The 22,400-nt window shown below is 49.3% G+C and overlaps 1 protein-coding gene across 4 annotated transcripts in view; it reads left to right on the top strand.

Moving 5' to 3' along the window:
• FARP1 (FERM, ARH/RhoGEF and pleckstrin domain protein 1) overlaps positions 1 to 22,400 on the top strand; it is a 288,757-nt gene that overhangs the window by 252,556 nt on the left and 13,801 nt on the right. For all 4 annotated transcript variants that reach the window (XM_067713490.1, XM_067713491.1, XM_067713489.1 and 1 more), the window contains 3 exons: positions 12,425 to 12,506; positions 18,058 to 18,295; positions 21,027 to 21,157. In XM_067713490.1, the coding sequence (XP_067569591.1) occupies positions 12,425 to 12,506; positions 18,058 to 18,295; positions 21,027 to 21,157 (451 nt within the window). The remainder of the gene's footprint in view (positions 1 to 12,424; positions 12,507 to 18,057; positions 18,296 to 21,026; positions 21,158 to 22,400) is intronic.

The following is a 22,400-nucleotide window of genomic DNA, read 5'->3' as shown; positions in this document are numbered from 1 at the left end:
AGCCAGCAAAGGAAGCTGGAGAAGCCACCAGAGATTTGAAGAAAGAATGAGAGGGCGGGGGTGGAGGGTGCCAGAGGGGAGCGTGGTTTGGAGAGTGAGGCCCAGGGGGCAGAGATGGTTTGAGGCTCCCCAGGGTGCAGGTGCTGCCTCAGGATGCTGGGGGCTTCTGTGGGGAGGAGAGATGGGACGGTGTCCACGAGGGATCGGGTGTGCACGCAGAGCGGAAAGGAGGCTCCTCTTCCGGGGCTGTGGCAGTCTTGCAGGCTGCGATGAGCTTCCCTGGCGGAGTGGTTCTGTCTCACCGTGGCCGAGCTTGAAGTGGAGTGGAGATGACTGAATGGGTGAGAAGATCGTTTGTATCCGCCCCCAAAAGTGGAACATCTTTACATAAAGAAGCACCAGTGAACCGTCATAGAACAAAAGTGAATAGAATATTTTTCTTATCATCCTACCAGCTCTGGGTATCATTGAGAGAAAAACGTAGGGATTCCTCAAAAAAGTCAGTACAGAATTACCATGTGATCCAGGAGTTCCACTCTTAGGTATCTACTCAAAAGATTTGAAAGAAAGAACTCAAAACAGATAACTCATGCATCCGTGTTCGTAATAGCATTATTCACAATAGCCAAAACAACCTGATGAAACAACCTGATGGCCACTGACATGTGAATGGATAAACCCAATGTGGTCGATCTATGCGATGGAATATTATTCAGCCTTTAGAAGGAAGGACAGTCTGACACCTGCTACGACGTGGATGAACCTTAAAGGCATTATACTAAGTGAAGTAAAAGCCAGGACAAATACTACATGATTCCAATTCTGGGAAGCACCTAGAGTAGTCAATTCATGGAGATGGAAAAGAGAATGGTGGCTGCCAGGGGCTGGGTAGAGGGAAATGGGGAGTTAGTGTTCAGGGGATATGGAATCTCAGTTTGGAAAGATGAAAAAGTTCTAGAGAAGCCTGGTGCTGGTGGTTGCACCGCAATGTGACTGTACTTGGTGCCACTGAACTGTACACCTAAAAAATAGTTTTGAAGGGAAATGCTAGGTTGTATATATATAGCCACAACTTTTTCAAAATAGCAAAAGGAAAGTCACAGGGAATCCAGGGCAGGATAAGACCAGAGCCTTCAAAACAGTGCCTTGCACATGAGGGCCACCACGCCTGTGGGTTCTCTGTGGGCACTGCCAAGTGCTTCCCTGAATTAACTTACTGGAACCTCACGGAGGGTGGCAGGTGCGTCTGCTGATTGAATTGCCTCCATTCTGACCCAGTCAGCCTTCGCAGCCAGGCCTGGACGGGTTAAATTGAACATAAGACCTCCGTTTAAAGCTAAAATGGTACCTAAGCTGAGAGCTCAGCTCTTGTCATCTTACTGATTCAGAACGCTGTTGAGGGTGGGTGGGGCTTACCTGTCCAGGTGCCTTTCATCTGAAGGCGGACCTCGCAATGCCAAGTCTCGCTTCTCGGCATCTTCCTCATCCTTGGAGGCTCTTTTCATCTCCCATTATAGTTTCCGTTCGTGGCCCCACAGCTCTGTGAGGTCCATGGGCTTTATTTTAAACAGGTAGGGAAGTAAAAACGGGCTTTTTTACCTTTCTTAAGTGACCCTCTGAGGGGTGTGGTGAGCGATCATCCCAGCTGGTCAGGTGCTGTGCTTTGATTCTGAGGTGGAGACCTTTGATGTTAATTAACACACTGCCTTCTCTGACCTGTGTTTGAACTTGGGATCATCATGGGAAATGCAGAAAGGAGCCCTGTGACCGGACAGCCTGTTGTCATGAGCCTGTACGCCTGAGGGTCCTGTAAGCAGGGTGCGCAGAGACCCTGTTCTTCTTACCAGCCCCTGGGGGCTGCAGTGGCCACCACTCCCAAAGGCAGCTAGCTCGCCCTTCCGTCAGAGCAGTTTCGCACAGCATCCTCTCTCGAGAGGGGTAGCATCCTCTTGTGGTTGAGGCAGGAGCACGAGCCTGTACCACACACGTGCGCATGCCTCCCCCCGCTTTCAACCCAGAGAAACACACGTGCACATGCCTCCCCCTCCCCTCCCTTGAACCCGGAGAGTCTGCCCCCCACGCTTCATCTCTGGATCACCGAGGATGGACCGGACCCTGGCCACCATGCTTTGGAGAGGTCGCCAGTGGCTGCTGGTTCCTGCCACACCGTGCACCACTGGCTGGCTTTGCCCCTGCAGGTAGTTTATGTGAAATGAACGCTTTGGTTCCCCCCAAAGTTGATGTTGATGGACCGTTTCCCACATCCACGTAAGGAAAGGCTCTGATTTCTATGATATTTTGTTGTTGCCCAAGATCAAAATATTTGTAAAGGTTGACTGCGGAGAACGCCTGTAATTGTCTCACGGAGTAATCATTCGCGCCCCACACGCTTTCTTCATGGCTGGATAATTCTTACGGGCGGCGGGCTCCTGTCTTCGCCATGGTGCACTTAGTGCTGGCAATGACAGCTTTACTCTTTGAGAATAAAATCAGCTGCGGTGCCTTGTCTCTTGGAACGTTCTTGTCTGATGTGGAATCCCACTGCCTCGCAGCCTTGACGTGCTCCCAGCGTTCCAGCCGTCGTGAGTTTTTGTCATGAGCAGGAAGTTAGGGTGATGACCCCTCATGTCAGGAATCCTGAGTCACTCTTGAATCCAGCAAAGTCGATTAACTGCATTGATTTTTCCACCTGTAAAATTGACTTAGCCCGGTTCAGACGCCGTGATTCCTCCCTCCCTCCTTCCCCGCTAACCTCCGGCTCTCCTCCTCTGACTTCCCGAGACAGTTACTGGTCGCCCGCCCCTCACGGTTCACCTGGAAGCTCAGCTGCTGACGCGCACGTCTTAGCATCTGCCGAGACGGTCGTCTCCTCGGGGGAGGCGGGGGAGCTATTCCTGTGTCCCTTAGACTAGGGTGGAACTCGGGTGGTATTTGCCTGTCTGAACACATGTATGACTTCTCGTTGGTAAACTGCATCACAGCTCTTGCTAAGACTCATTTTTTGTTGTGGTTTTAAATCCTTTTATGCCTCATCTTCCCCACGGATTCTGAGACAGTTCACAAACGGAAAACAATGTAAGACAAGGATAAACGAGGACATCTAAAGCTGCACTGTCCCGTGCGGTCGCCACTAGCCACTTGGAGCGGTTTGTTTAAAATAATTTAAATTAAAAATTCAGTTTCTCGGTAACACGAGTCACATCTCAAGGGCTATGAGTCCCATGCGGCTGGTGGCTACGTATTGGACAGCAGACATGAAAGACATTTCCATCATCACAGAAAGTACTTTTTCACAGCATTGGGAGGTACAAACTATGGGGTGTAAGATAGGCTACAGGGATGTATTGTATAACACGGGGAATATAGCCAAATGTTTTGTAATAACTGTAAATGGAGTGTAAGCTTTAAAAGTCGTATTTAAACACAAAAGAATGAATAGTACTCATGACACCAAACACAAGGACCACCACACAGTAGGTGCTCAAAATACAAATCAAATTCCTGAAAATGGCTTGGTTTCCTCCGGGGTAGATCTTGTAGGTTATTAAATTTGTCTGTTGTTATGTTTCAAAGACCCGAAGCAGAAGGAGGCCTGACGGATGAGGATGGGCAGTGCTCTTACACTTAGAAAACCAGTATTCACAGTGCAGTGTTTGTGGCATAATATTAATAATAAACTTCCATTAGTGAGCACTTGTTACATGCAGACTCTTCAGGTACCTTATACCATTGCCAGGTTGGCATTATGAGTCAAACTAGAATGACCACTCTGCTTTTCCCACTTGATCTTCAGAATCAGGGGTTGGCAAACTACAGCCTGTGGCCAGATCTGCTCTGCCCCCTGTGTGTGTTAGTAAAGTTTTATTTAGAACACAGCTGTGCCCGTCCTTTTCCCTGTCGTCTGCGGCTGCTTTGGTGCGCCATCAGCAGAGTTGAGTAGTTGGGACAGAGCTCGGATGGCCTGCAAAGCCTACAGTACTTACTCTCTGGCTCTTTACAGAAGCAGCTTGCCGATTCTTGGTGAAAAAGAATTTCCCCGGGTGTAGGTGTTGTTTTTCCCATTTTATGATTGGGAAAATGAGGCTCAGAGAGGTCAGACACCTTGCTCATGGCCACACAGCTCTTAAGTGACAGAGGCATGACTTGGACTTAGGTCTGAGCTGACCCGTCGTTGGCGTCTTTGAAGCTGTGTTGTCGAAGCACAGGGTTTTAAACACCTGGAAGGGGGCTGGGACAGCGTCTGCCATGACTCCTCATTCTTCAGAGGAGAGCTTGAGAGCACGGCCCGCCCTTGGCCACATGGCAGAAGCCGGCAGAGCCCCATTCAGCACCCTGGTCTCCAGAATTGTGTCCTTCCTTCCCGCTCTGGCTCCGGGAGATCAGCACCGCTGACCCTTCTGCCCCGAGCACTCTCCAGTGGTATTTGTCCTCCTCTCGAAAGTGGCAGGAAGCTCGTGGCATCTGGTCAACGCTCGCCCTATGGTGACTTTGTCTGCAGAAGTATCGCCTTTGGGTCTAGAGTCTGAGAAGATGGATTTGAATTTTTTCTAATTCTAGAGTTTTTACGGCAAGATGGTCACTTTTGTTTGTTCAGCAAATATTTACTGTGCCCTTACTGTGTATTAGGCACCGTTCTCAGCGTTCAGTGAACCAAACAGGCCACAGTTCCCGTGCTTTGAGAGCTCGTGTTCCAGTTACATCTCTCCCTGTGCCCTGCACCGAGGAGGCAGCCAGCAGCAGCTGAAAAGACCTGGAAGCAGAGCCCGGGCAGAGCTCCAGAGCTCCTGTTCTGTTTTCTACTCATGCCAAGAGACCATTGGGCATCTGACCCTTTTCCAGAACCGAAACCGTCAGTATTCTAGAGGTGTTAAAAAAAAAAAAAAAAAGGACCATAGATATGTAAAGTAAAACACCTTGCACGTCTACAGTATCTTTCAAAGCATTTTCCCTTAAATTGTCTCCTTTGACAATCCAAACAGGATGGTGGGCCTACCCCCATCTCTATGCCTATGGAAAATAAGGCTCTGAAAGGGAAGTGCCTTGCCAGAAGTTGTTCAGTGTAAAGTTAGGGAGGACCACACCCCACTTCTTTTTTTTTTATATAGATTTACTTTATAACTTGTTTTTATTTTTTGACTGCGTTGGGTCTTCATTGCTGCGTGCAGGCTTTCTCTAGTTGCGGCGAGCGGGGGTACTCTTTTTTTTTTTTTTTTTTTTTTTTGCGGTACGCGGGCCTCTCACTGTTGTGGCCTCTCCCATTGCGGAGCACAGGCTCCGGACGCGCAGGTTCAGCGGCCATGGCTCATGGGCCCAGCCGCTCCGTGGCACATGGGATCTTCCCGGACCGGGGCACGAACCCACGTCCCCTGCATCAGCAGGAGGACTCTCAACCACTGCGCCACCAGGGAAGCCCAGCTGGCTACTCTTCGTTGCGGTGCACGGGCTTCTCATTGCAGTGGCTTCTCTTGTTGCGGAGCATGGGCTCTAGGCACGCCGGATTCAGTAGTTGTGGCACGTGGGCTTCAGTAGTTGTGGCTCACGAGCTCTAGAGCGCAGGCTCAGCAGTTGTGGCGCACAGGCTGAGTTGCTCTGCGGCGTGTGGGATCTTCCCGGGCCAGGGCTCGAACCCGTGTCCCCTGCATTGGCAGGCGGATTCTTAACCACTGCGCCACCAGGGAAGCCCCACACCCCACTTCTCACTTTCCCTGGAGCCCGTGAACCAGGAGGCAGAAGCAGTAGCTGTTAGCTTATTCGCTGGTGTTCTGTCTAGAGCAGTGCTCTCCAGTGGAACTGTGGTGATGGAGATACTCTGTCCGCGTTGTTCAATGCAACAGCCATTAGCCACCTGCGGCTCTTGAGCCCTTGAAATAGGGCTCGTGTGCCTGAGAAATTGAATTTTTAAATTTTATTTTAAGTAAAGTTAAAATTTAAATAACCATATGTGGATACTGTATTGGACAGCACAGTTTTGGAGATGTAAAGGGGAGGAACTCTGAGTGGAAGACAGACAGTGGACGCAGTCTGCCTTTCGCATTAGGACCGAATGCCCCACCATCCACTTTCTTAGAAATCAGAGTCATTGATTTAAAACGCAAGACTCCAAGGCGGTTCTCTGACCCCTCCGCTCCCTGCTTCAGGCAGATCAGGGCTACTTCTCTTGTGTAAAAGCTTTTGTTTGAAGAAGATTTTCATTGGTTTTAAAAAGAAGACTGTGCAAAAAGGCTTTAAAATCATTACTCTCAAAATAAGCAGTGAAACTCACTGGAGACAAGGCAGCGTGATCTACCTGGAAAACAGCTTGGAAGAAATACACAGTGGAAGGAAGTTAGAACAAGATACGGATCATGGGTGTACCGTGGGGAGGGGGGGGGGAGGGAACGTGTGTACACTTTTTTTTATATAAATTTATTTAAAATTTAAAATTTCATCTTTGTTTCAAAGGCAAGAAAGACACTGTGATCTTCCCACTATATTCTGCCCTGACTCAGCTTCCCACTGTCTGCCTAGGGTTCCGGGGACAGCAGTGGTTGGTGACTGTTTCCTTTTAACACATGAGTAAAATTGCCTGTTCTCAGGCGTAGGCAGGAGTTATTTTTCTTGGATTATCTGCTGTATTCCTGACGGTTATCAGTCCACTGGGCTTTAAGAGCAAGCTACTTTTTTTAGAAAAACAAATGACTTTTCCAGTTGCCTGAATCGCAGGTGGGTTTCTGCTGGGAAACACTTGAGAGCACTCGCCAGGTGCTTATGAGTTTGAAACGGCCTTTCTGTTGTGCTGCGTTTTAATACGTGGCCGTTAACAGTACTGAACCCGGGTCTCATCTGGGTGCTGTCAGGCCTGCCTATGAGTGGGCTGTAACTTGTGCCTCTTATTAAGCAGGACCTGGTGTTAAACCTCAGGAGAAGAAACCCCGCCCCCCCATAGCTTTAAGCAACCCAGTAGTGTAACTGAAGGCGGAGAGCATGAGGCTGCCGTGTCCCACCTGCACTGAAGGACAGGATGGATCCCTTACCTGTCACTGCTGGAGAGAAACCGTGTACCCGGGCCCAGTGGGGACACCTCTCGCGCAAATGCCTTCCCCACAAGTGGGGATGTGAATTAATGTTCACATTAATGGGATTTTCCTCTCCAGGGATTTCAAAGGATATTGAAAGTCATCAAAGAATATTGAAATCCACAACTATTAATTACATGCGGCTAATATAAATAGATACACACGCATATCAAAATCTGTTCCTTTGGCTAATTTGTTGGCTTTTTGAACCCAGTCACCCTCCCTACCTTACATTTTAATGGAAAATTTGTCTTTACTCATTTGCTCATTTACATATTATTCTTTTATTTACATAGATACACAAGCACACACAATCACAGCCTTTTTTTTTTTTTCCCATTGAGAATCGTAGGAGCCACAAGGAACAGGAAGAATCAGGGCATGATGTGTGTTTTGCAAATGAGGCCTAAAACGTCACAAAGTTCAATCTGTTTTCCTGGGGTCCGCGAGCACCCCGACACAGCGCCGGGTTGGAAAAGTCAGCCTTCCCACTCCAGGCTGCGTGGTTTGCTTTCATGTTTTAATCTGATGAGATGGTTCTTTGTTCTGGGTGGGAGGGCAGGGCCAGACTTCGGTCTGCCTGTTGCTGAGCTGCTGACCGGCTCACGTAGTGGTCGATGAAATGTTTACGGAGGGTTGGGAAGACTCAGATTCCGTGTAAGGGTGTGTGTATGTGTGTGTTCAGCCTTGTGCTGAGATAACGTGTCGTTGCTCCCGGGAGCACATTAATCGTGGTGCCCAGGTCAGAATGTAGCATCTGGAAGGCTTCTTGGTACATGGGTTTCCAAAGCAAAATTGTCAAAAGAATTTTCAGCTGCGTTGCCGCGTGGTTAATTACCCAGACAACAAGTGTGTGTCCCCATCTTCCAAACAAGGGCTCTTTTCTTGTGAGGTTAACATCCAGAGGCTTTTCCGGAAGAGATATAATTACTTTTTCATGTTCTCCACAGTAAAGTGACCTTTTGTGTTTTTGGATGCGCCGCACGGCATGTGGGGTCTTAATTCCCCAACCAGGGATCGAATCTGCGCCCCCTGCCTTGGAAGTGCAGAGGCCTAAACCACTGGACCGCCGGGGAGTCCCTAAAGTGACCTTTTAGCTCTTTACAGTAAAGCCAGTGCTTTGGACTTGTGGATTTGCTGGCATTAACATGTAGAGGAAGTGTAAAACACGACGGTAATTCTGTACAGGGCAGCAAGAGCATCAGGTCTCGTCCCCTTTCCCGTGGGCTGATTCCACGTTCTGGAACCAAGCGGGGCTGGTACTTGCCGTGTGCTGCAATGGGGAGGGGACAGGAAGGGGGCTGAGCTGCCTATGCTGGTTGCATGAACTTCCCGGGCCCCAGCCTGTTGTCACCACATGGCCTAGAGCTGCCCCCCCTCGGTGGATTGACATAAGGGTGTTCCCTGCGCACAGGGGACCAGTGATGCTATCCCGGAGAAATTTCTAAAATGAAAGTAAAGACGCTGAAGACTTAGAGAAACAGATAAGGTTCTGCTGACCGGCCGATGCAGGAAGGAAGGTCTCCTTGCGTCTGGGGTTTTAACATCAGCACGTTTTCTTTTAATAAATAGCTGGCGAAGAAGAAAGGAAGCGAAGTCAATAAAGTTTGGCCTAAACATCTCCATCGTGACTCGATTAACAGCCATGTGCCAAAAACCCAGAGATGCTACAACCCTGTGGCTGACGGGCTGGAATAATACTTGATCGCGAGCTGAGGGCTGTCTCGGGGGGAAGGCTGGTCCCCGTCAGACGCCTGAGCATTCTCCGCTGAGCCCATTCTGGGGGAGAATGTGACCCCGATAGCTGAGGATCAGGGAGGCGGACCAGTGTGGATAACCGAAGCTCGTAGCTTGAGGCTGACGCAGGGCAGCCACTCCATTAAGGAAGGAAGTGGAGGAAAAGATGGGGTTTTGGCAGCAACTAACTGTGCAGAATCCCTTGAGTTTGAGATGCCTGTGGGTCACTCATGCAGTTCCCTCTCGAAGGTATGAAATAATTACCCAGGTTATCGAGGCATAGATTTGGCATCGTGAATTGAAACCATGGGGAATAGAAGGGCTTGCTTAGGGAGAAGTAGAAAGCAAAGAGAGAAGATAACCAGGGCTGGATTCCCAACACAGAGACATCTTAGGAGTGGCCTGAAGAGCAGCAGAGCTTGGCAAAGAGGACTGAAGATCTGACCAAGATAGAAACCAGGGGCTGGAGACAGAGGCTTCCAGAAGCCGGAGAACAGAGTGCCAGGACTTTGGGCGCAGCTACGCAAGAGAGAGTGACCAGGAGCAGAAGTGACAATACGTGCTTGCTTCCGGTGGATTAGGTTAAGGCTAAACTTGCACAGAACCAATTCAGGGAGTGGTGAGGGGAGAATCCATATTTTAATTAGAGGAGACATGAATAGTAATTAAAGCCATCAGCCAACTTGTTTGTTTTGGCAGCTAAGAGGAAGCAGAAGGATTAAGGGATTCCGCGTTGCGGTGGAAGAGAATGCAATAGGTAAAGAAAGCCAGCCCTAGGGGAGACGTAGAAGACCCTGGCAGGGGCTGGGAGCATCATGGGTACCCTCAATTCCTTTTATTTTATTATTTTTTTTTAAAAATTATTTTTATTTATGGCTGTGTTGGGTCTTCGTTGCTGCACGCGGGCTTTCTCTAGTTGCGGCGAGCGGGGGCTACTCTTCGTTGCCGTGTGCGGGCTTCTCATTGCCGTGGCTTCTCTTGTTGCGGAGCACGGGCTGTAGGCACATGGGCTTCAGTAGTTGTGGCACGTGGGGTCAATAGTTGTGGCTCGCGGGGTCTAGAGCGCAGGCTCAGTAGTGTGGCGCACGGACTTAGTTGCTCCGCGGCATGTGGGATCTTCCTGGACCAGGGCTCGAACCCGTGTCCCCTGCATCGGCAGGCGGATTCTTAACCACTGCACCACCAGGGAAGTCTGTTCCTTTTATTTTAGAGAAACTTTAATTCCCTAATGGGTCTGGGTGCCCGTCTCCCCTGTGATGTAATTCACAGCGTACGCTCAGTTAGAACCAGTGGAATATATGGTGTTGTCACTGTCTGGTTGGGGGTGGAGCTGGGAGCTAGGGGAGGAGCCAGCCCCCCTGTTCCGATGGGCCCTGACTATTCTACCCCCGGGCTGCTGCTTTAAGTGCCTTCCTCCCTGCCTTCCTCTCCCCATCCTGAGAGCCCTGCTGCATCAGAGGTTGAGCTGGCAGTTCCGGGAAGCTCCAGATGCCGAGAGGGGGTCGCTGCTCCCGGTGCTGGAGGCGTAGGGCGGTGGCGTCTCTGGGTGTAGATCATCACCCTCCGCACTCGGGCTGCAGGTGTTTTATTCCGCTCCGAGTACCTTTCACTTCCGTGCCCAGATTTTTACCTTTTTTCAGTCTGATTCTTCCTTTGCCTTTGAGTTGGCTCTGGCTCTCCTGAACAGTTGGTTTGAAGATATCAGCCAGGTTTGTCGTTGAAAATCATGTTGTTTTTTTTGTTTGTTTGCGGTACGCGGGCCTCTCACTGTTGCGGCCTCTCTCATTGCGGAGCACAGGCTCCGGACGCGCAGGCTCAGCGGCCATAGCTCACGGGTCCAGCCACTCCGCGGCATGTGGGATCTTCCCGGACCGGGGCACGAACCCGTGTCCCCTGCATCGGCAGGCGGACTCTCAACCACTGCGCCACTAGGGAAGCCCGAAAATCATGTTTTAATTTTCTCTGGGAAATTCAGCGGGTAAGCTGGCAGATGTGCACGGCTATTGCGGTTAGAGGTTGTATGGGCTGGGCTCCTGGGCTCAGGTACAAGCTCCCACCTCGTGACCACTGACATTAGACACGTTGCTTCCTTTCTTTGTGCCTCAGTATTTAGCTGTTTAATGGGGGTGATGGTGGTACCTGGTCACAGTGCTGCCACGAGGATTCAGTGATGTAATGCACTCAGCACTGTAACCAGTACTCAGTAATCACCAGCTACCATTATTATTATTATTTTTCTCACTGCCGTTCAAGCCCCTGGATTATCAACATCAGATACAGCCTGGAGCCAGAGAGATACAAATATATACCCAAATGCTCTGTTAAAAGTGCCCCTATCCACATACCCTGAGAAAACCATAATTCAAAACGATACATGTACCACAATGTTCATTGCAGCACTATTTACAATAGCCAGGACATGGAAGCAACATAAATGCCCATCAACAGATGAATGGATAAAGAAAGCGTGGCACATATATACAACGGAATATTACTCAGCCATAAAAAGGAACGAAATTGAGTTACTTGTAGTGAGGGGGATGGACCTAGAGTCTGTCATACAGAGTGAAGTAAGTCAGAAAGAGAAAAATAACGTATCCTAACGCACATTTTTGGAATCTAAAAAAACGGTGCTGATGAACCTAGTGGCAGGAATAAAGACACAGACGTAGAGAATGGACTCGGGGACACAAGGGGGTGAAGGGGAAGTTGGGATGAAGTGAGAGAGTGGCACGGACATATATACACTACCAAATGTAAAACAGATAGCTAGTGGGAAGCAGCTGCATAGCACAGGGAGATCAGCTCAGCGCTTTGTGACCGCCTGGAGGGGTGGGATAGGGAGGGAGGGAGGGAGACCCAAGAGGGAGGGGTTATGGGGATACATGTATACATATGGCTGATTCACCTTGTTGTACAGTAACAAATAGAAACTAACACAACACTGTAAAGCAGTTATACTCCAGTAAAGGTAAAAAAAAAACAACAAAAAAAGTGCCCACACCTTTGTCATCCACCACCCAGGGTATCTAGGGGACCCCTGACCTGTCTCTGAACCTGGGACTCCCATCTTGCCCTCTTCTGGGTCATTCTCCCCATACCTACCTCCGTGCATGGGTCTCCTGCACTTCCTCAATTACATTTTTCTCTTCCCAAGGGCTTTTCACACAGCCCTTTGTCTGTATCAGACTAAGGGCTCTTGAGAGCCGAAACCTTGACGTTGAGGCTAAGTCTTGCTTCTTACAAGTGTCTGTTAGTCACAATCTGTAAGGAAGAATCAGTGTCATGAGCTTGTTACTGCAAGTCATCTCCACGCTCTTCTAATGCTGAGAAAATCACCCAAGTGGGGATGGGAAAAGGAATGTAAAATGAGACCAAATTAAAATGAACAGAAAATGGCTCTTCCGTATCTCTTTCAAAGCACAGGTGGAATTCTTTGTCTGCAGAATGACTGGGGTAATTTCAGAGTCTCCTTCTGGCACTAACGTTCTGTGACACACACAGAAGGGAGAGGTACAAATAGGTGATTGGAAAGGAAGACATAAATGTTGATACTTTGTCATCTGGGGCTGGCACACTTTCCGGTCATGTTTTCACTGCTAACACTGTGGTTTCCAATGCTTTGCTCGCAGGGAAGGCCGCTCGAATGCTCACATCAGAGGAGATTACCAAAGAATTGGAGATGTGTTGCTGAAGAACATTCAGGGCATGAAGGTGAGCTGCTCGGGGATTTGGGAGAGAGAGTTCCCCAGGGAGAGTAACGCTGAGGCTGCCAGAGGCCTTGTTTGTGATCCTGGCCCGTGAGCACGTGGCCTGATTCGAGTCTGCATGGAGCACAGCCCCGGGGGAAACTCTTCCGTCTCCTCTAGGTAGTTTTATTTGGAAGCATAAAGAAAGATCCAGCCACTTTGGGGGAAGCACTTTCAGTGCTTTTCCTCTTCCAGAGCTCTGTGTCGTAACCAAAACACCAGGTATTTTCTGTGACTAAGTCATTCGAAACTTGTTTTTAAAAATTATGTAGACAAAACATTGGTTGACTGAGCATTTCACTTTTAGTCAGTTGTTTTGACTTCTTGCGGTGTGACAAAGATATTGGATTCGGAGCTGTGTCGGAATTCCAGTCAATTCTGTGGCTTTCAGTTGGTTTATAAGGTGAATATATTTTTAACCATCCAGCAGTATCTACAATGATCCAAAAGAGCGAAAGTCTCCCCAGAGAAGTCAGTACACAGTGAACCAATATTCTGCCTCGTGTTTGAAATCTGCCCCACCTCTTACATGTGAAATTTTCATTTTTGCCTTTTCATTTTAATACGTGAATCATTCCTTTAATATGGAATGTTTTAATTCACATAATTTATCTTTTGAATACAAATACATCTATATTTGCATTTTAAAGCAATCTTTCTATATCTCAACCACCCACAGAGCCTTCCTAATAACCTTAACTAATGACTAAGAGCAAGCTTGTAACCCCCCAAAGAGGGCGGGTTGCTTGTACTGCCACCGTGCAGCCCATCCAGCCATCCGTCTGTGTGTCCACCCACAGGCCATGCATACTAGCTGAGCACCTATAACGTCTAAGGCACTCATAGAATAAAAGTTATTGTTAAGGTTTGAATTAACTCCTAAGAATCTAAGTTGTTCGTGTTCGACTTGTTCCTCTTAGAATCGTGTCTCCTGAGATAGGACAGTGGAGGCAGAGGAACGGGGCAAGGGGATGCAGAAAAGAGAGGATCTGAAACTACGAGGGGTTTCCTCTTGCTCTTAACAAGTTCAAGATATTATTTAACAGACCTGGAGCCTATTGCTCGCGTTTTCCTGGTGTTCAAAAAGCAACACTCCCCGCTTTGGGCTGTATCAGAGAGAGGCCACGGAAGCCAGCAGGACTGCAGAATCCTATATGAAAAAAAGCGAAGAGTCATCTGAAGTGTTCCATGACACTAGTATTTTTAATGCCCTAAGTAAGGTGGATATACAAAACTCAGATGGAACAGTAACAGACATCTTTTCACTTTCCATGGTGTTTATTATTATTTTATTTTTTAGAGCAATTTTCGGTTTACAGAAAAATTGAGCAGAAAACTCACACGGAGGTTCCATATTCTCGACACACACACACACACACACACACACACACACACACACACACACACACACACACACACACACACACACACACACACACACACACACACACACACACACACACACACACACACACACACACACACACACACACACAGTCTCTGTCCCCTAGTATTAACATCTTGCCCTGGTGTGGGGTAGTTGTTACAACCGATGAGCCAGTATTGATATATTATTATTAACTAGATCCATAGTTGACATTCGGGTTCACTCTTCGTGTCTTACATTCCATGGGTTTCGCTAAGGGCGTAACGTCACTAACCCACCGTGACAGCATCACACAGGACGGTGTCACTGCCCTAAAAACCCTCCATGCTCCACCCGTCATCCCTTCCCTCCCCCAGCCCCTGCAGACCACTCATCTTTTACCGTCTCCATAGTCTTTTCCAGAATGTTATATAGTTGGACTCACCCAGTGTAGCCTTTTCAGACTGGCTTTTCTCGCTTGATAAAAATAGCCTTTTTTCTCTCTTCTATAACACGTTTCTGTTACTGTTGTACTTCCTGACTCTCCTCATAGGAAGCTCTCCCCACGTTCTGCACTTTTTTTCTTGGCCCAGTTTGGTTTTTACCTTTTCTCATGGTGCTGCCTTCTGCCTGCCTGGGATGGGGGCTCTTAGCTGAGGCTTGGGCTCCTCCATGGACCTCGGGGCAGTGGCAGACACCTGCCAGCTCGGTCCCCGCCCCCTTGGGACAGCCCCAGAGTTCTCCTGTTTGCCATCTCCCCTCGTGTCCCTCTGGCGGAAGGGTGCCCTACGGTAGACATCCGTCCTCCTCTCTGGTCACCTAGCACCTAAGCCCTCCTAAAAATAGACCTGATTTCCGCCCAGAGCAATTCTTTCCCCGTCAGTCTAGTGAGCTGGCATTTTTGCACGTAGTCGGCTAACCCTCGGCTGTGCTAGCGTTTTAATTATTGTGCCAGTGCCACCAGCATTTATAGCATGAACTCTGCAGGCAGAATAGAAATAGATGGAGAGGCTCGGAGAGCCGCTGGCAGCCTTTTGGAGAAATTGGGTCGTTTTTTTATTGTGGTTGTTATTGTCGGTTTTAAAGAATTTTTATGAAGGGTGGAGGGGAACAGCAGAAGGTTCTGGACATGTAGAAGCCCAGGTTGGCACTTTTGTCCAGAATGCTTCGGGTGTCTTGCAGTGTCTTTCCCGCTCATCCCCCCACCTGTGCGTTTACCTGCACATGTTCAGGGGCTCAGCAGGGATGCTGACATCGACCCTGCAGCTGTCCCCAGACTCTCCGCACGGGACCGAGGGAGCCGGCCAGGGGCTCCAATCCCTGCCTAAAAGTCAGAGGCTATCCAGATGATGATCTCTAGCCCGGGCTGTGAACTTTCAACTGGAAACATCTGCCCAGATGCCCAAAGGCATTTCACAGTCCACGCAGGCCAAGGAGCCCTCGCCTTTTACCTGGACCCCTCCCCTGCCGGTCAGGCTGTGACCCTCCCTCCCGGGCCCTGTCTTCCTGAGCTTCTACCGCCTGCCCCCTCTCCTCCTTCACCCTCCCGCTTCCCTCCCATCGCCTCTCAGTTCTCTTTCCCAGCTGACTCACCAGCTGCCTCTCGTCCACCCGTCCTCCCCAACCACCATTGATATCGTAGACCGACTAGGCTTCAAACCCACCTGGTCTCTCTGTGGTTTAGAGAATACAGTCCAAGCTCTAAACCTGACCGAGGAAGCCTTCCCTAGATGATCTTTCACCTTCCACCTCCCGTCCTTCACATTCTACTCTGTGCTCCAATGACCTTGACTCCACCTCTCCAGGCACTCGGGGCCTTGCAAGACCCCTTTCTGAGCGGGGTGCATGCATTGGTTCGTTTGCTCATTAATGCATGCAGGCAGCAGACATCTGTGGAGCACCTATGGTGTATATCAGGCCCCAAGGATGTAGTGACAGGACAGACGCCCTCTCTCAAATAAGGGAGTTCACGTGTGAAAACACTGCATAGAGCTACACGCACGCACACCCATGCCACATACTTACATGTGCACATGCACACACACACGTGAGGGCGGGTATAACTGGCAGAATTCAAATAAACTCTGGTTTGTCCCAGTGTCAACGTCCTGGTTGGGATATTGTGCTGTAGTTAGGCAAGATGTGAGCGTTAGGGGAAGCCGGCTGAAGGGTACGTAGGACCCCGCCCCCCGTACTTGTCTTTGCAACTTCCTATGAATCTATATATGTTTTTTTAAAGTCACAAAATAAAGTCAGCAGGGAGACCACGTGATAAAGGCTAAGATGGACAATAAGCCCAGGAGGAAAGAGAGAGCAGGGAAGGCCCCAGAGCTGACCCTGAAGGACGGAGGTGGGGGGGGCTGAGGGGGGCGTGTCTTAGGAGCAGAGTGCCCTGTGCCAAGGTTCTGGGTGCCAGGGCCTGGCACATTCAAGGGCAGGTTGTTCAATGGGTGTCCAGAGCGAGTAGCAAGAGGCCATGATGGAGAGGCAGAAGGGGTTACATGCTAAGGGCCCCGTGTGCCCTAACGACAACTCTGGAGTTTGTCCTGAGAGGGTGGACGTTCTTGTCGCATTCCAAGCAAGAGACGATGTGCCCATTTGCATTGGTGTAAGTTCCTTTTGGTGGCACTCGAAAGTCAGGTGTCAGGAGTGGAGACAGAGACCCCGATGGAGACACCATTGCAGTGGCCAACACAAGGGCAGTGACCATGGGGTGAAGCCAGGAACAGGCTTGCTGTTTTTAGGAGGTAGAGTTGGCGGGACTTGGTGAAGGCTTCAGAAAATGAGGGGATCTGGAATCTTATCCAGGTTTTCTGTCCTGAGTAGGCGGTTGGTGACGGCACCCATCCTGGGGTTAGAGGATCACGGGGCAGCCTCAGTTGCCGCAGGGGGTATCGGGTTGGTGTCTGGACTCACTGCGGTTCCCGCTCTTTGCGGAGCGTGGGAATGGAGGTGCCGGGATGGGGAATCCACATATGGGAGTTAGCAGCACACGGGTAGTGAGCCCACCTCTGGGAAATACTGATGGGGTAAGACGTGAGGACGACAGCTGCGTGGGGAGTTAATTCCTCCTGAACGCTCTGTCAAGCTTCTTGCCCCGCGTCTGTCTCCACCACCACCTGTTCAAGGAGAGCGATATTCAACAGCACTTGTTAACGACGGTAGAGCAGACTTTATTCAGGGCCGTTGCCGTAGGTATGGGGACACTGCAGTGGGATTTTACAGTGGGAGAGAGGGATTGGCCTCAGCTCCAAGTGCACCGGGGGCAAGTGGGGATCTACAGCCAAGGAGCAGGGCGGGACTCAGAGGATGGGAAATTTCTGTGACGAAACATCACAGTCGTGAGGCGGGGACTCTGGCTGGACCGACTTAACAGGATTCTTTGCCGAAGACAAGTGGGGTGCTCAGACATCACCTGGGGACGGCGGGGGATGCAGACCCCAATGTCAAGGGTGACCAGGTATCCAGGGTGGAGGGTCCTGGCTGAACTGACTTAGCCGGGTTCTCACCAAAACGGGATTGTACGAGGAAGGGCACAGGCTGGCCTGGGAGAAGCTTCAGGAGGCTGACAAAAGTTTGCTCAGGCAAAGGATCTCGGTCAGACCCCAGTAGAGAAGGACTGAGTCTCATTCCCATCCGCTCCCCGGAATCCAGCAGAGCAGGATATGCTCAATTATTACATGAGCAAATTGGGGGGGAGTTAAACAGAAATATGTAGTTTTAACTATATGACGTTTATTCAGTGGCCCTGGCCTATTTGTCGTTTTTTGATGTTTAGGAGAAAACCCCAAGCCCCCTGGAGGAGCTCCCATTGTTCTATTTCCCCTCCGTTTTGCCGGTCTTCTTTTAAAAGGACATGTATACCTCTAATGTTATATATACATCTCAAATATTTTATAATCCCTGCGTATTTTAAACTGCGCAATGCTTTAATAGAGCGTTTTATTCCATCCTGAGAAGTTAAATAGTGAAATATTAAAAACATGAAATTAAGTAAATGGAATGAAGTAATGAAAGCGAAGGTGATCTCTTTTGAGTGTTAAAATGGGTGGACCATGTGGCTGAGCAGGACTCTGCCCCTCCCCCTCCCCCTCCCCCCTTTTGTCTCCCCGGCTCCCTGCCCCACCCGCTCCCGTGTCTCGCCCACCAGCAACTGGCGGCGCATCTGTGGAAGCACAGCGAGGCTCTGGAGGCGCTGGAGACCGGCATCCGGGGCTCCCGGCGGCTGGAGAGCTTGTGCCGAGACTTCGAGCTGCAGAAGGTGTGCTACCTGTCGCTCAACACCTTCCTCCTGCGCCCGCTGCACCGGCTTATGCACTACAAGCAGGTCCTGGAGCGGCTGTGCAAGCACCACCCGCCCAGCCACACCGACTTCAGGGACTGCCGAGGTGAGTGCTTGGGGGGGCGGGGTGTCTCGGGGATACTGTGTCCCAACAGGGGCAGATGCGCTTTTTAGGACCTGGTCAAATATTTTCTGTCCCCTTTTGGTCTTTCACGTAAAGAAGGCGGTAGTGATCACCATGGCTTCTCTTTTCCATCCCCTCTTGCATGCATTTTCTCCTTCCATCCTGCCTGGTTTAGTGCACAGAACCCTGGAGAAGCTCCACTTAGAGTCAGCCCCTTACAGGAAGCTTTCCTCTACCTCCATGGTGGAAACTCATCACCTCCCCTTGGATGGGCCACAGAAAACGGCTGGTAATAAACACTGTTCCTCATTGCTGTGGGGCGTTTTTAAGGTCCCCCAATAAGCATTTCACCTGTGTTAACTCTCAGTCTTAACGAGAAGCCTATGAGACAGTGGTGAGCTCATTTTACATATGGGGGCTACTGAGACCAGAGAAGTTAAGGAACCTGCCCAGAGTCACACAGCTGGAAAGTAAAGGACATGTAGCCTAAACCCAGAACCCATGTTCTCGACCATCCTACCCTCCCTACTGGCTCATGATGATATTACTCACTGTTCCTCGCTCAGCACCTGGGCCAGGTACTCTGCCAGGTATCTTTCTTACGCTAACACCTTTAATCCTTTAACAACCCCATGAGAGAACTGTTGTTATCCCATTTTATAGATAAGAATACTGAGGCTCAGAGGGGGTGAAGGACTTGTGAGTGTCACTCAGCTGGCAAGAGAGCAGAGCTGGCATTCCAGACCATGCTTTTCCCACTGGGCCACGCGTCGTCTTTCTGAACCTGTGTCCTCTGCCTCGCGTTGCATGTGGTCTGTTACTGTCCACGCTCCCTGGCTTGGACCTGCAGCCCCTTGGGGGCCAGGCCCTGAGGCCTGTTGCTGGGCCCCCTGCACTCTGCAGCCAGTCCATGCACAGAATGCACCCTCCGCAGGTGGCTCTTGACAGATAACAGGAATTCGCACACCCAGTAGTATGTCAAGACCAGTGTCTCTTGCCTAAAGTATTATAAACTCAATCTTAGTTTTTAGAAAGACAACCAAAGAAAAGATGTGTCAGAGTAGTTAAGACATGGGCAGCTCACGGAAGGGCAACAGAAATGGCTCAAGGCGCAGTTTTGGCTTGCTTTAGTTGGCAGCAGTCTTTGAAACAGACCATGCTGCCCCCTGCCTTGTGCCTTAGTATATTCTGTTCCTTCTGCTGGGACTCCTTGCCACCACCTCCTAGTCCTTTCCCTGGCACAGTCCTCTTTTAAGGCTTAATCTGTGCCTCACCCTCAAGGCTGGGTGACCCTCCCCACCCCCCATCTGCCTTGTCCTGCCATATTGGCAGTCCCGCTTGGCTGTGCCTGGGTGAGATGACCTAGGGCCCTTCCCAGCTCCCAGGACTCAGACCTGCGTAGATCTCTTACCCGTGAGGGCGAGGGAGAGGGACGTGAGGGCGAGGGAGAGGGATGTCTCTAGTTTTGCACGTGCTATTCTCAGGCCACCTTGCCTAGTTTTGCATTTTACTATTATGCTAAACAGTCTCTATTGAGAAAAGTCTGTTCTTCACAATTAAATGGCAAAAATGTCTGTTCCCTAAGCTGAAAACGTAAGGTGGCATCATTGTAGAAAGACTGGGCAAATCGAGGAATATCTGAACGTAGATTTCCTGAACGTGAGGGATGCAGAGAACCAAGAGCTGTTCTGGAATGCGTCTGGGGCCAGGCTGCCGTCCGTTTTCCTCTTAGAGCTTCTGCGCGCCCACCGCACTAAACATTCAGTGCCCGGGAATTGTTTGTTGGACTAAATCGGCTGGTCATGTCTAAAGACGGAGCAAGCTCTGGGTTTGTCACTATGGCTGAGACAAGAAGCATTCTGTGATAAGAAGCCAGGAAGCATTTCGTTTGCATCCCCAGGGAGACGGCCAAAAACAAGGAATGCTTCCTGCCGCAGTTGAGGTGCTGGGGGTGGGGGGGAGGCGGTGTTTACTGTCCTGAAGATCGAAGTTCAGTGGACAAATGTTTGTTGCTTTCCCTTGACAAACAGACCAAAATGCTCAGCTACCATGGATGTGCCTGCCACCCAAACCCGTGCTAACAGGGCACCAGCTCCTTTTCCATATTGGATGCCCGTTGGTATAGGGGAGACGTGCCCACATTGGAAAATTTAGTTTGCAGCTGTTCTTTACAACCATTTTATAAACACTATAAATGTCTGCAGAAGGAAGAACCGGGGTGTGTTGGAATGTTCATTACCCAAAAGTGCTGCACTACCAGTTAGACCCTTTGCCAGAAAGATCCCTCCTTTGCCCTAGATTTTTCTGTGGCTTTTCTGTGCTCTCTCTGCTCTGTTCTTTCCTGGTAACAGGGAAGGGAGGGAAATCTCTGCCCCGGGACAGAATTCCAGGCACTCTTATTCCCTTGCTGCTGCCCCTTTATGCCAACAAGTGATTCTAACTGAAGGACAGCTGTACACCACCAAGCTTGAAGGGGGCATTGATATTTTCAAGATGGCTTTGGGGAAACTAAAGCAAAGCCAATCGATACATAAAGTAAATCCCTCAATTTTTATTATTGAGAATTAGCAGTGTCTTCCCTAGAAGCATGGCTTTGTTATAGTTCAGCTACAGGAGGATATTACCCTGGAGAACTGATCTTAAAGATATTGGGGGAAAAATGACCCACGTCTGCCATGAATGCTGCAGCTTTTGTGTCCGTTTCCTTCCTTAGCTGCTTTGGCAGAGATCACGGAAATGGTGGCCCAGCTTCACGGTACGATGATCAAGATGGAGAATTTCCAGAAGCTGCATGAACTCAAGAAAGATTTGATTGGCGTTGACAATCTTGTGATTCCAGGAAGGGTAAGCAGCTGTGCTCTCCGTATGCTTTGGAGGTAAAGCCAGAAAGACAACATTTAAATGACTTACATTTGAACCTTTTGAATATGGACACTCCCAAGTTAAAATATCCTCCTTCTGAAGTGGCTTCCTTCCCCCCTGGGGGACAATTGGGAAAATGCCTTGAACATTACAGTGTCAATTCAAAAATTCTGTGTTAGAAGGAGATCAGTCAATCCTTCCACCTCATATGCTGCTTTCTCTCCTTACTGGTTGATCCGTTCATTTTTCCCCCACCATATTCTGAGCAGATTTGAGATTGCTCATTTTATTTTTTTAAATTTAGGTAAATAAAAACAGAAGATAAAAAGAAAATTTTTAAGAATTGGGTAAAATGGCGATAGAAAGCAGAGAAAACGCTAGTGCATGAAAGCAGGCAATAAATTCCCATGTAAGAAAAGTATTTTTTTAAAGATGCAATTTACAGGGACTTCCCTGGTGGTCCAGTGGTTAAGGCTTTCACTGCAGTGCTTTCACTGCAGGGGACACAGGTTCGATCCCTGGTTGGGGAACTGAGATCCCACATGCCATGTGTTGTGCCCGCCCCCAAAAAAGATGCAGTTTGCATAATGTAATTTGAATTTGGAATTAAAATAACATTTTAGCCAGAACATGATTCTGGGAGGGATGCAAGTTCCCTTATGCTATTAACCTTGACTTGCCCATGTGCATGACATGTAGGTCATTCACAATAAAATAGGGCCTCGCTGTTCAAACACACTCTCTCCACGCCAGTGGGCATTTGAAAAATACAGGGTAGCCTGCCTTTTTCCAGTTCTCTTCCTAGGAAGCAGTCATTGACCAGGAATTAATACTGGGTAGTCGCTGTGCCTCGCCCCATCTCTCTGTGGGAATTTTTTCCACTAGTCCCCTATCTTGAACCTCATCCAGGTTCAGGAGGGAATTTTAGCCTCTTTGATCTGCCTTAATGTGCAGACACGTATCCCGTGGGTCAGGGGCTTCTAGTTTTATCTGACAGGTAGCCTCCCTGGAAACTTTAAATCTGTGTAACTCAGAGAAGAAAAGGGAACATCCCTCATCTTTTGGGTATTTGGGTCTTTCTGTTGGGAATCCTAATTACAAAGCTGACCAGATACCAGTTATAAAATGTTGTCAGAAGAATTATGTGGTAAATGCTGGGTGGAAATTAAAGCTGGGATTTACTTCAGCTCTGCTGGTGAGAAAATTCTGCCGGGACTCAGTACAC

Source organism: Pseudorca crassidens, chromosome 18 (assembly GCF_039906515.1).
Source record: "Pseudorca crassidens isolate mPseCra1 chromosome 18, mPseCra1.hap1, whole genome shotgun sequence".
Taxonomy (NCBI): Eukaryota; Metazoa; Chordata; class Mammalia; order Artiodactyla; family Delphinidae; genus Pseudorca; species Pseudorca crassidens.
This window is presented reverse-complemented; position numbering and strand designations above follow the sequence as displayed.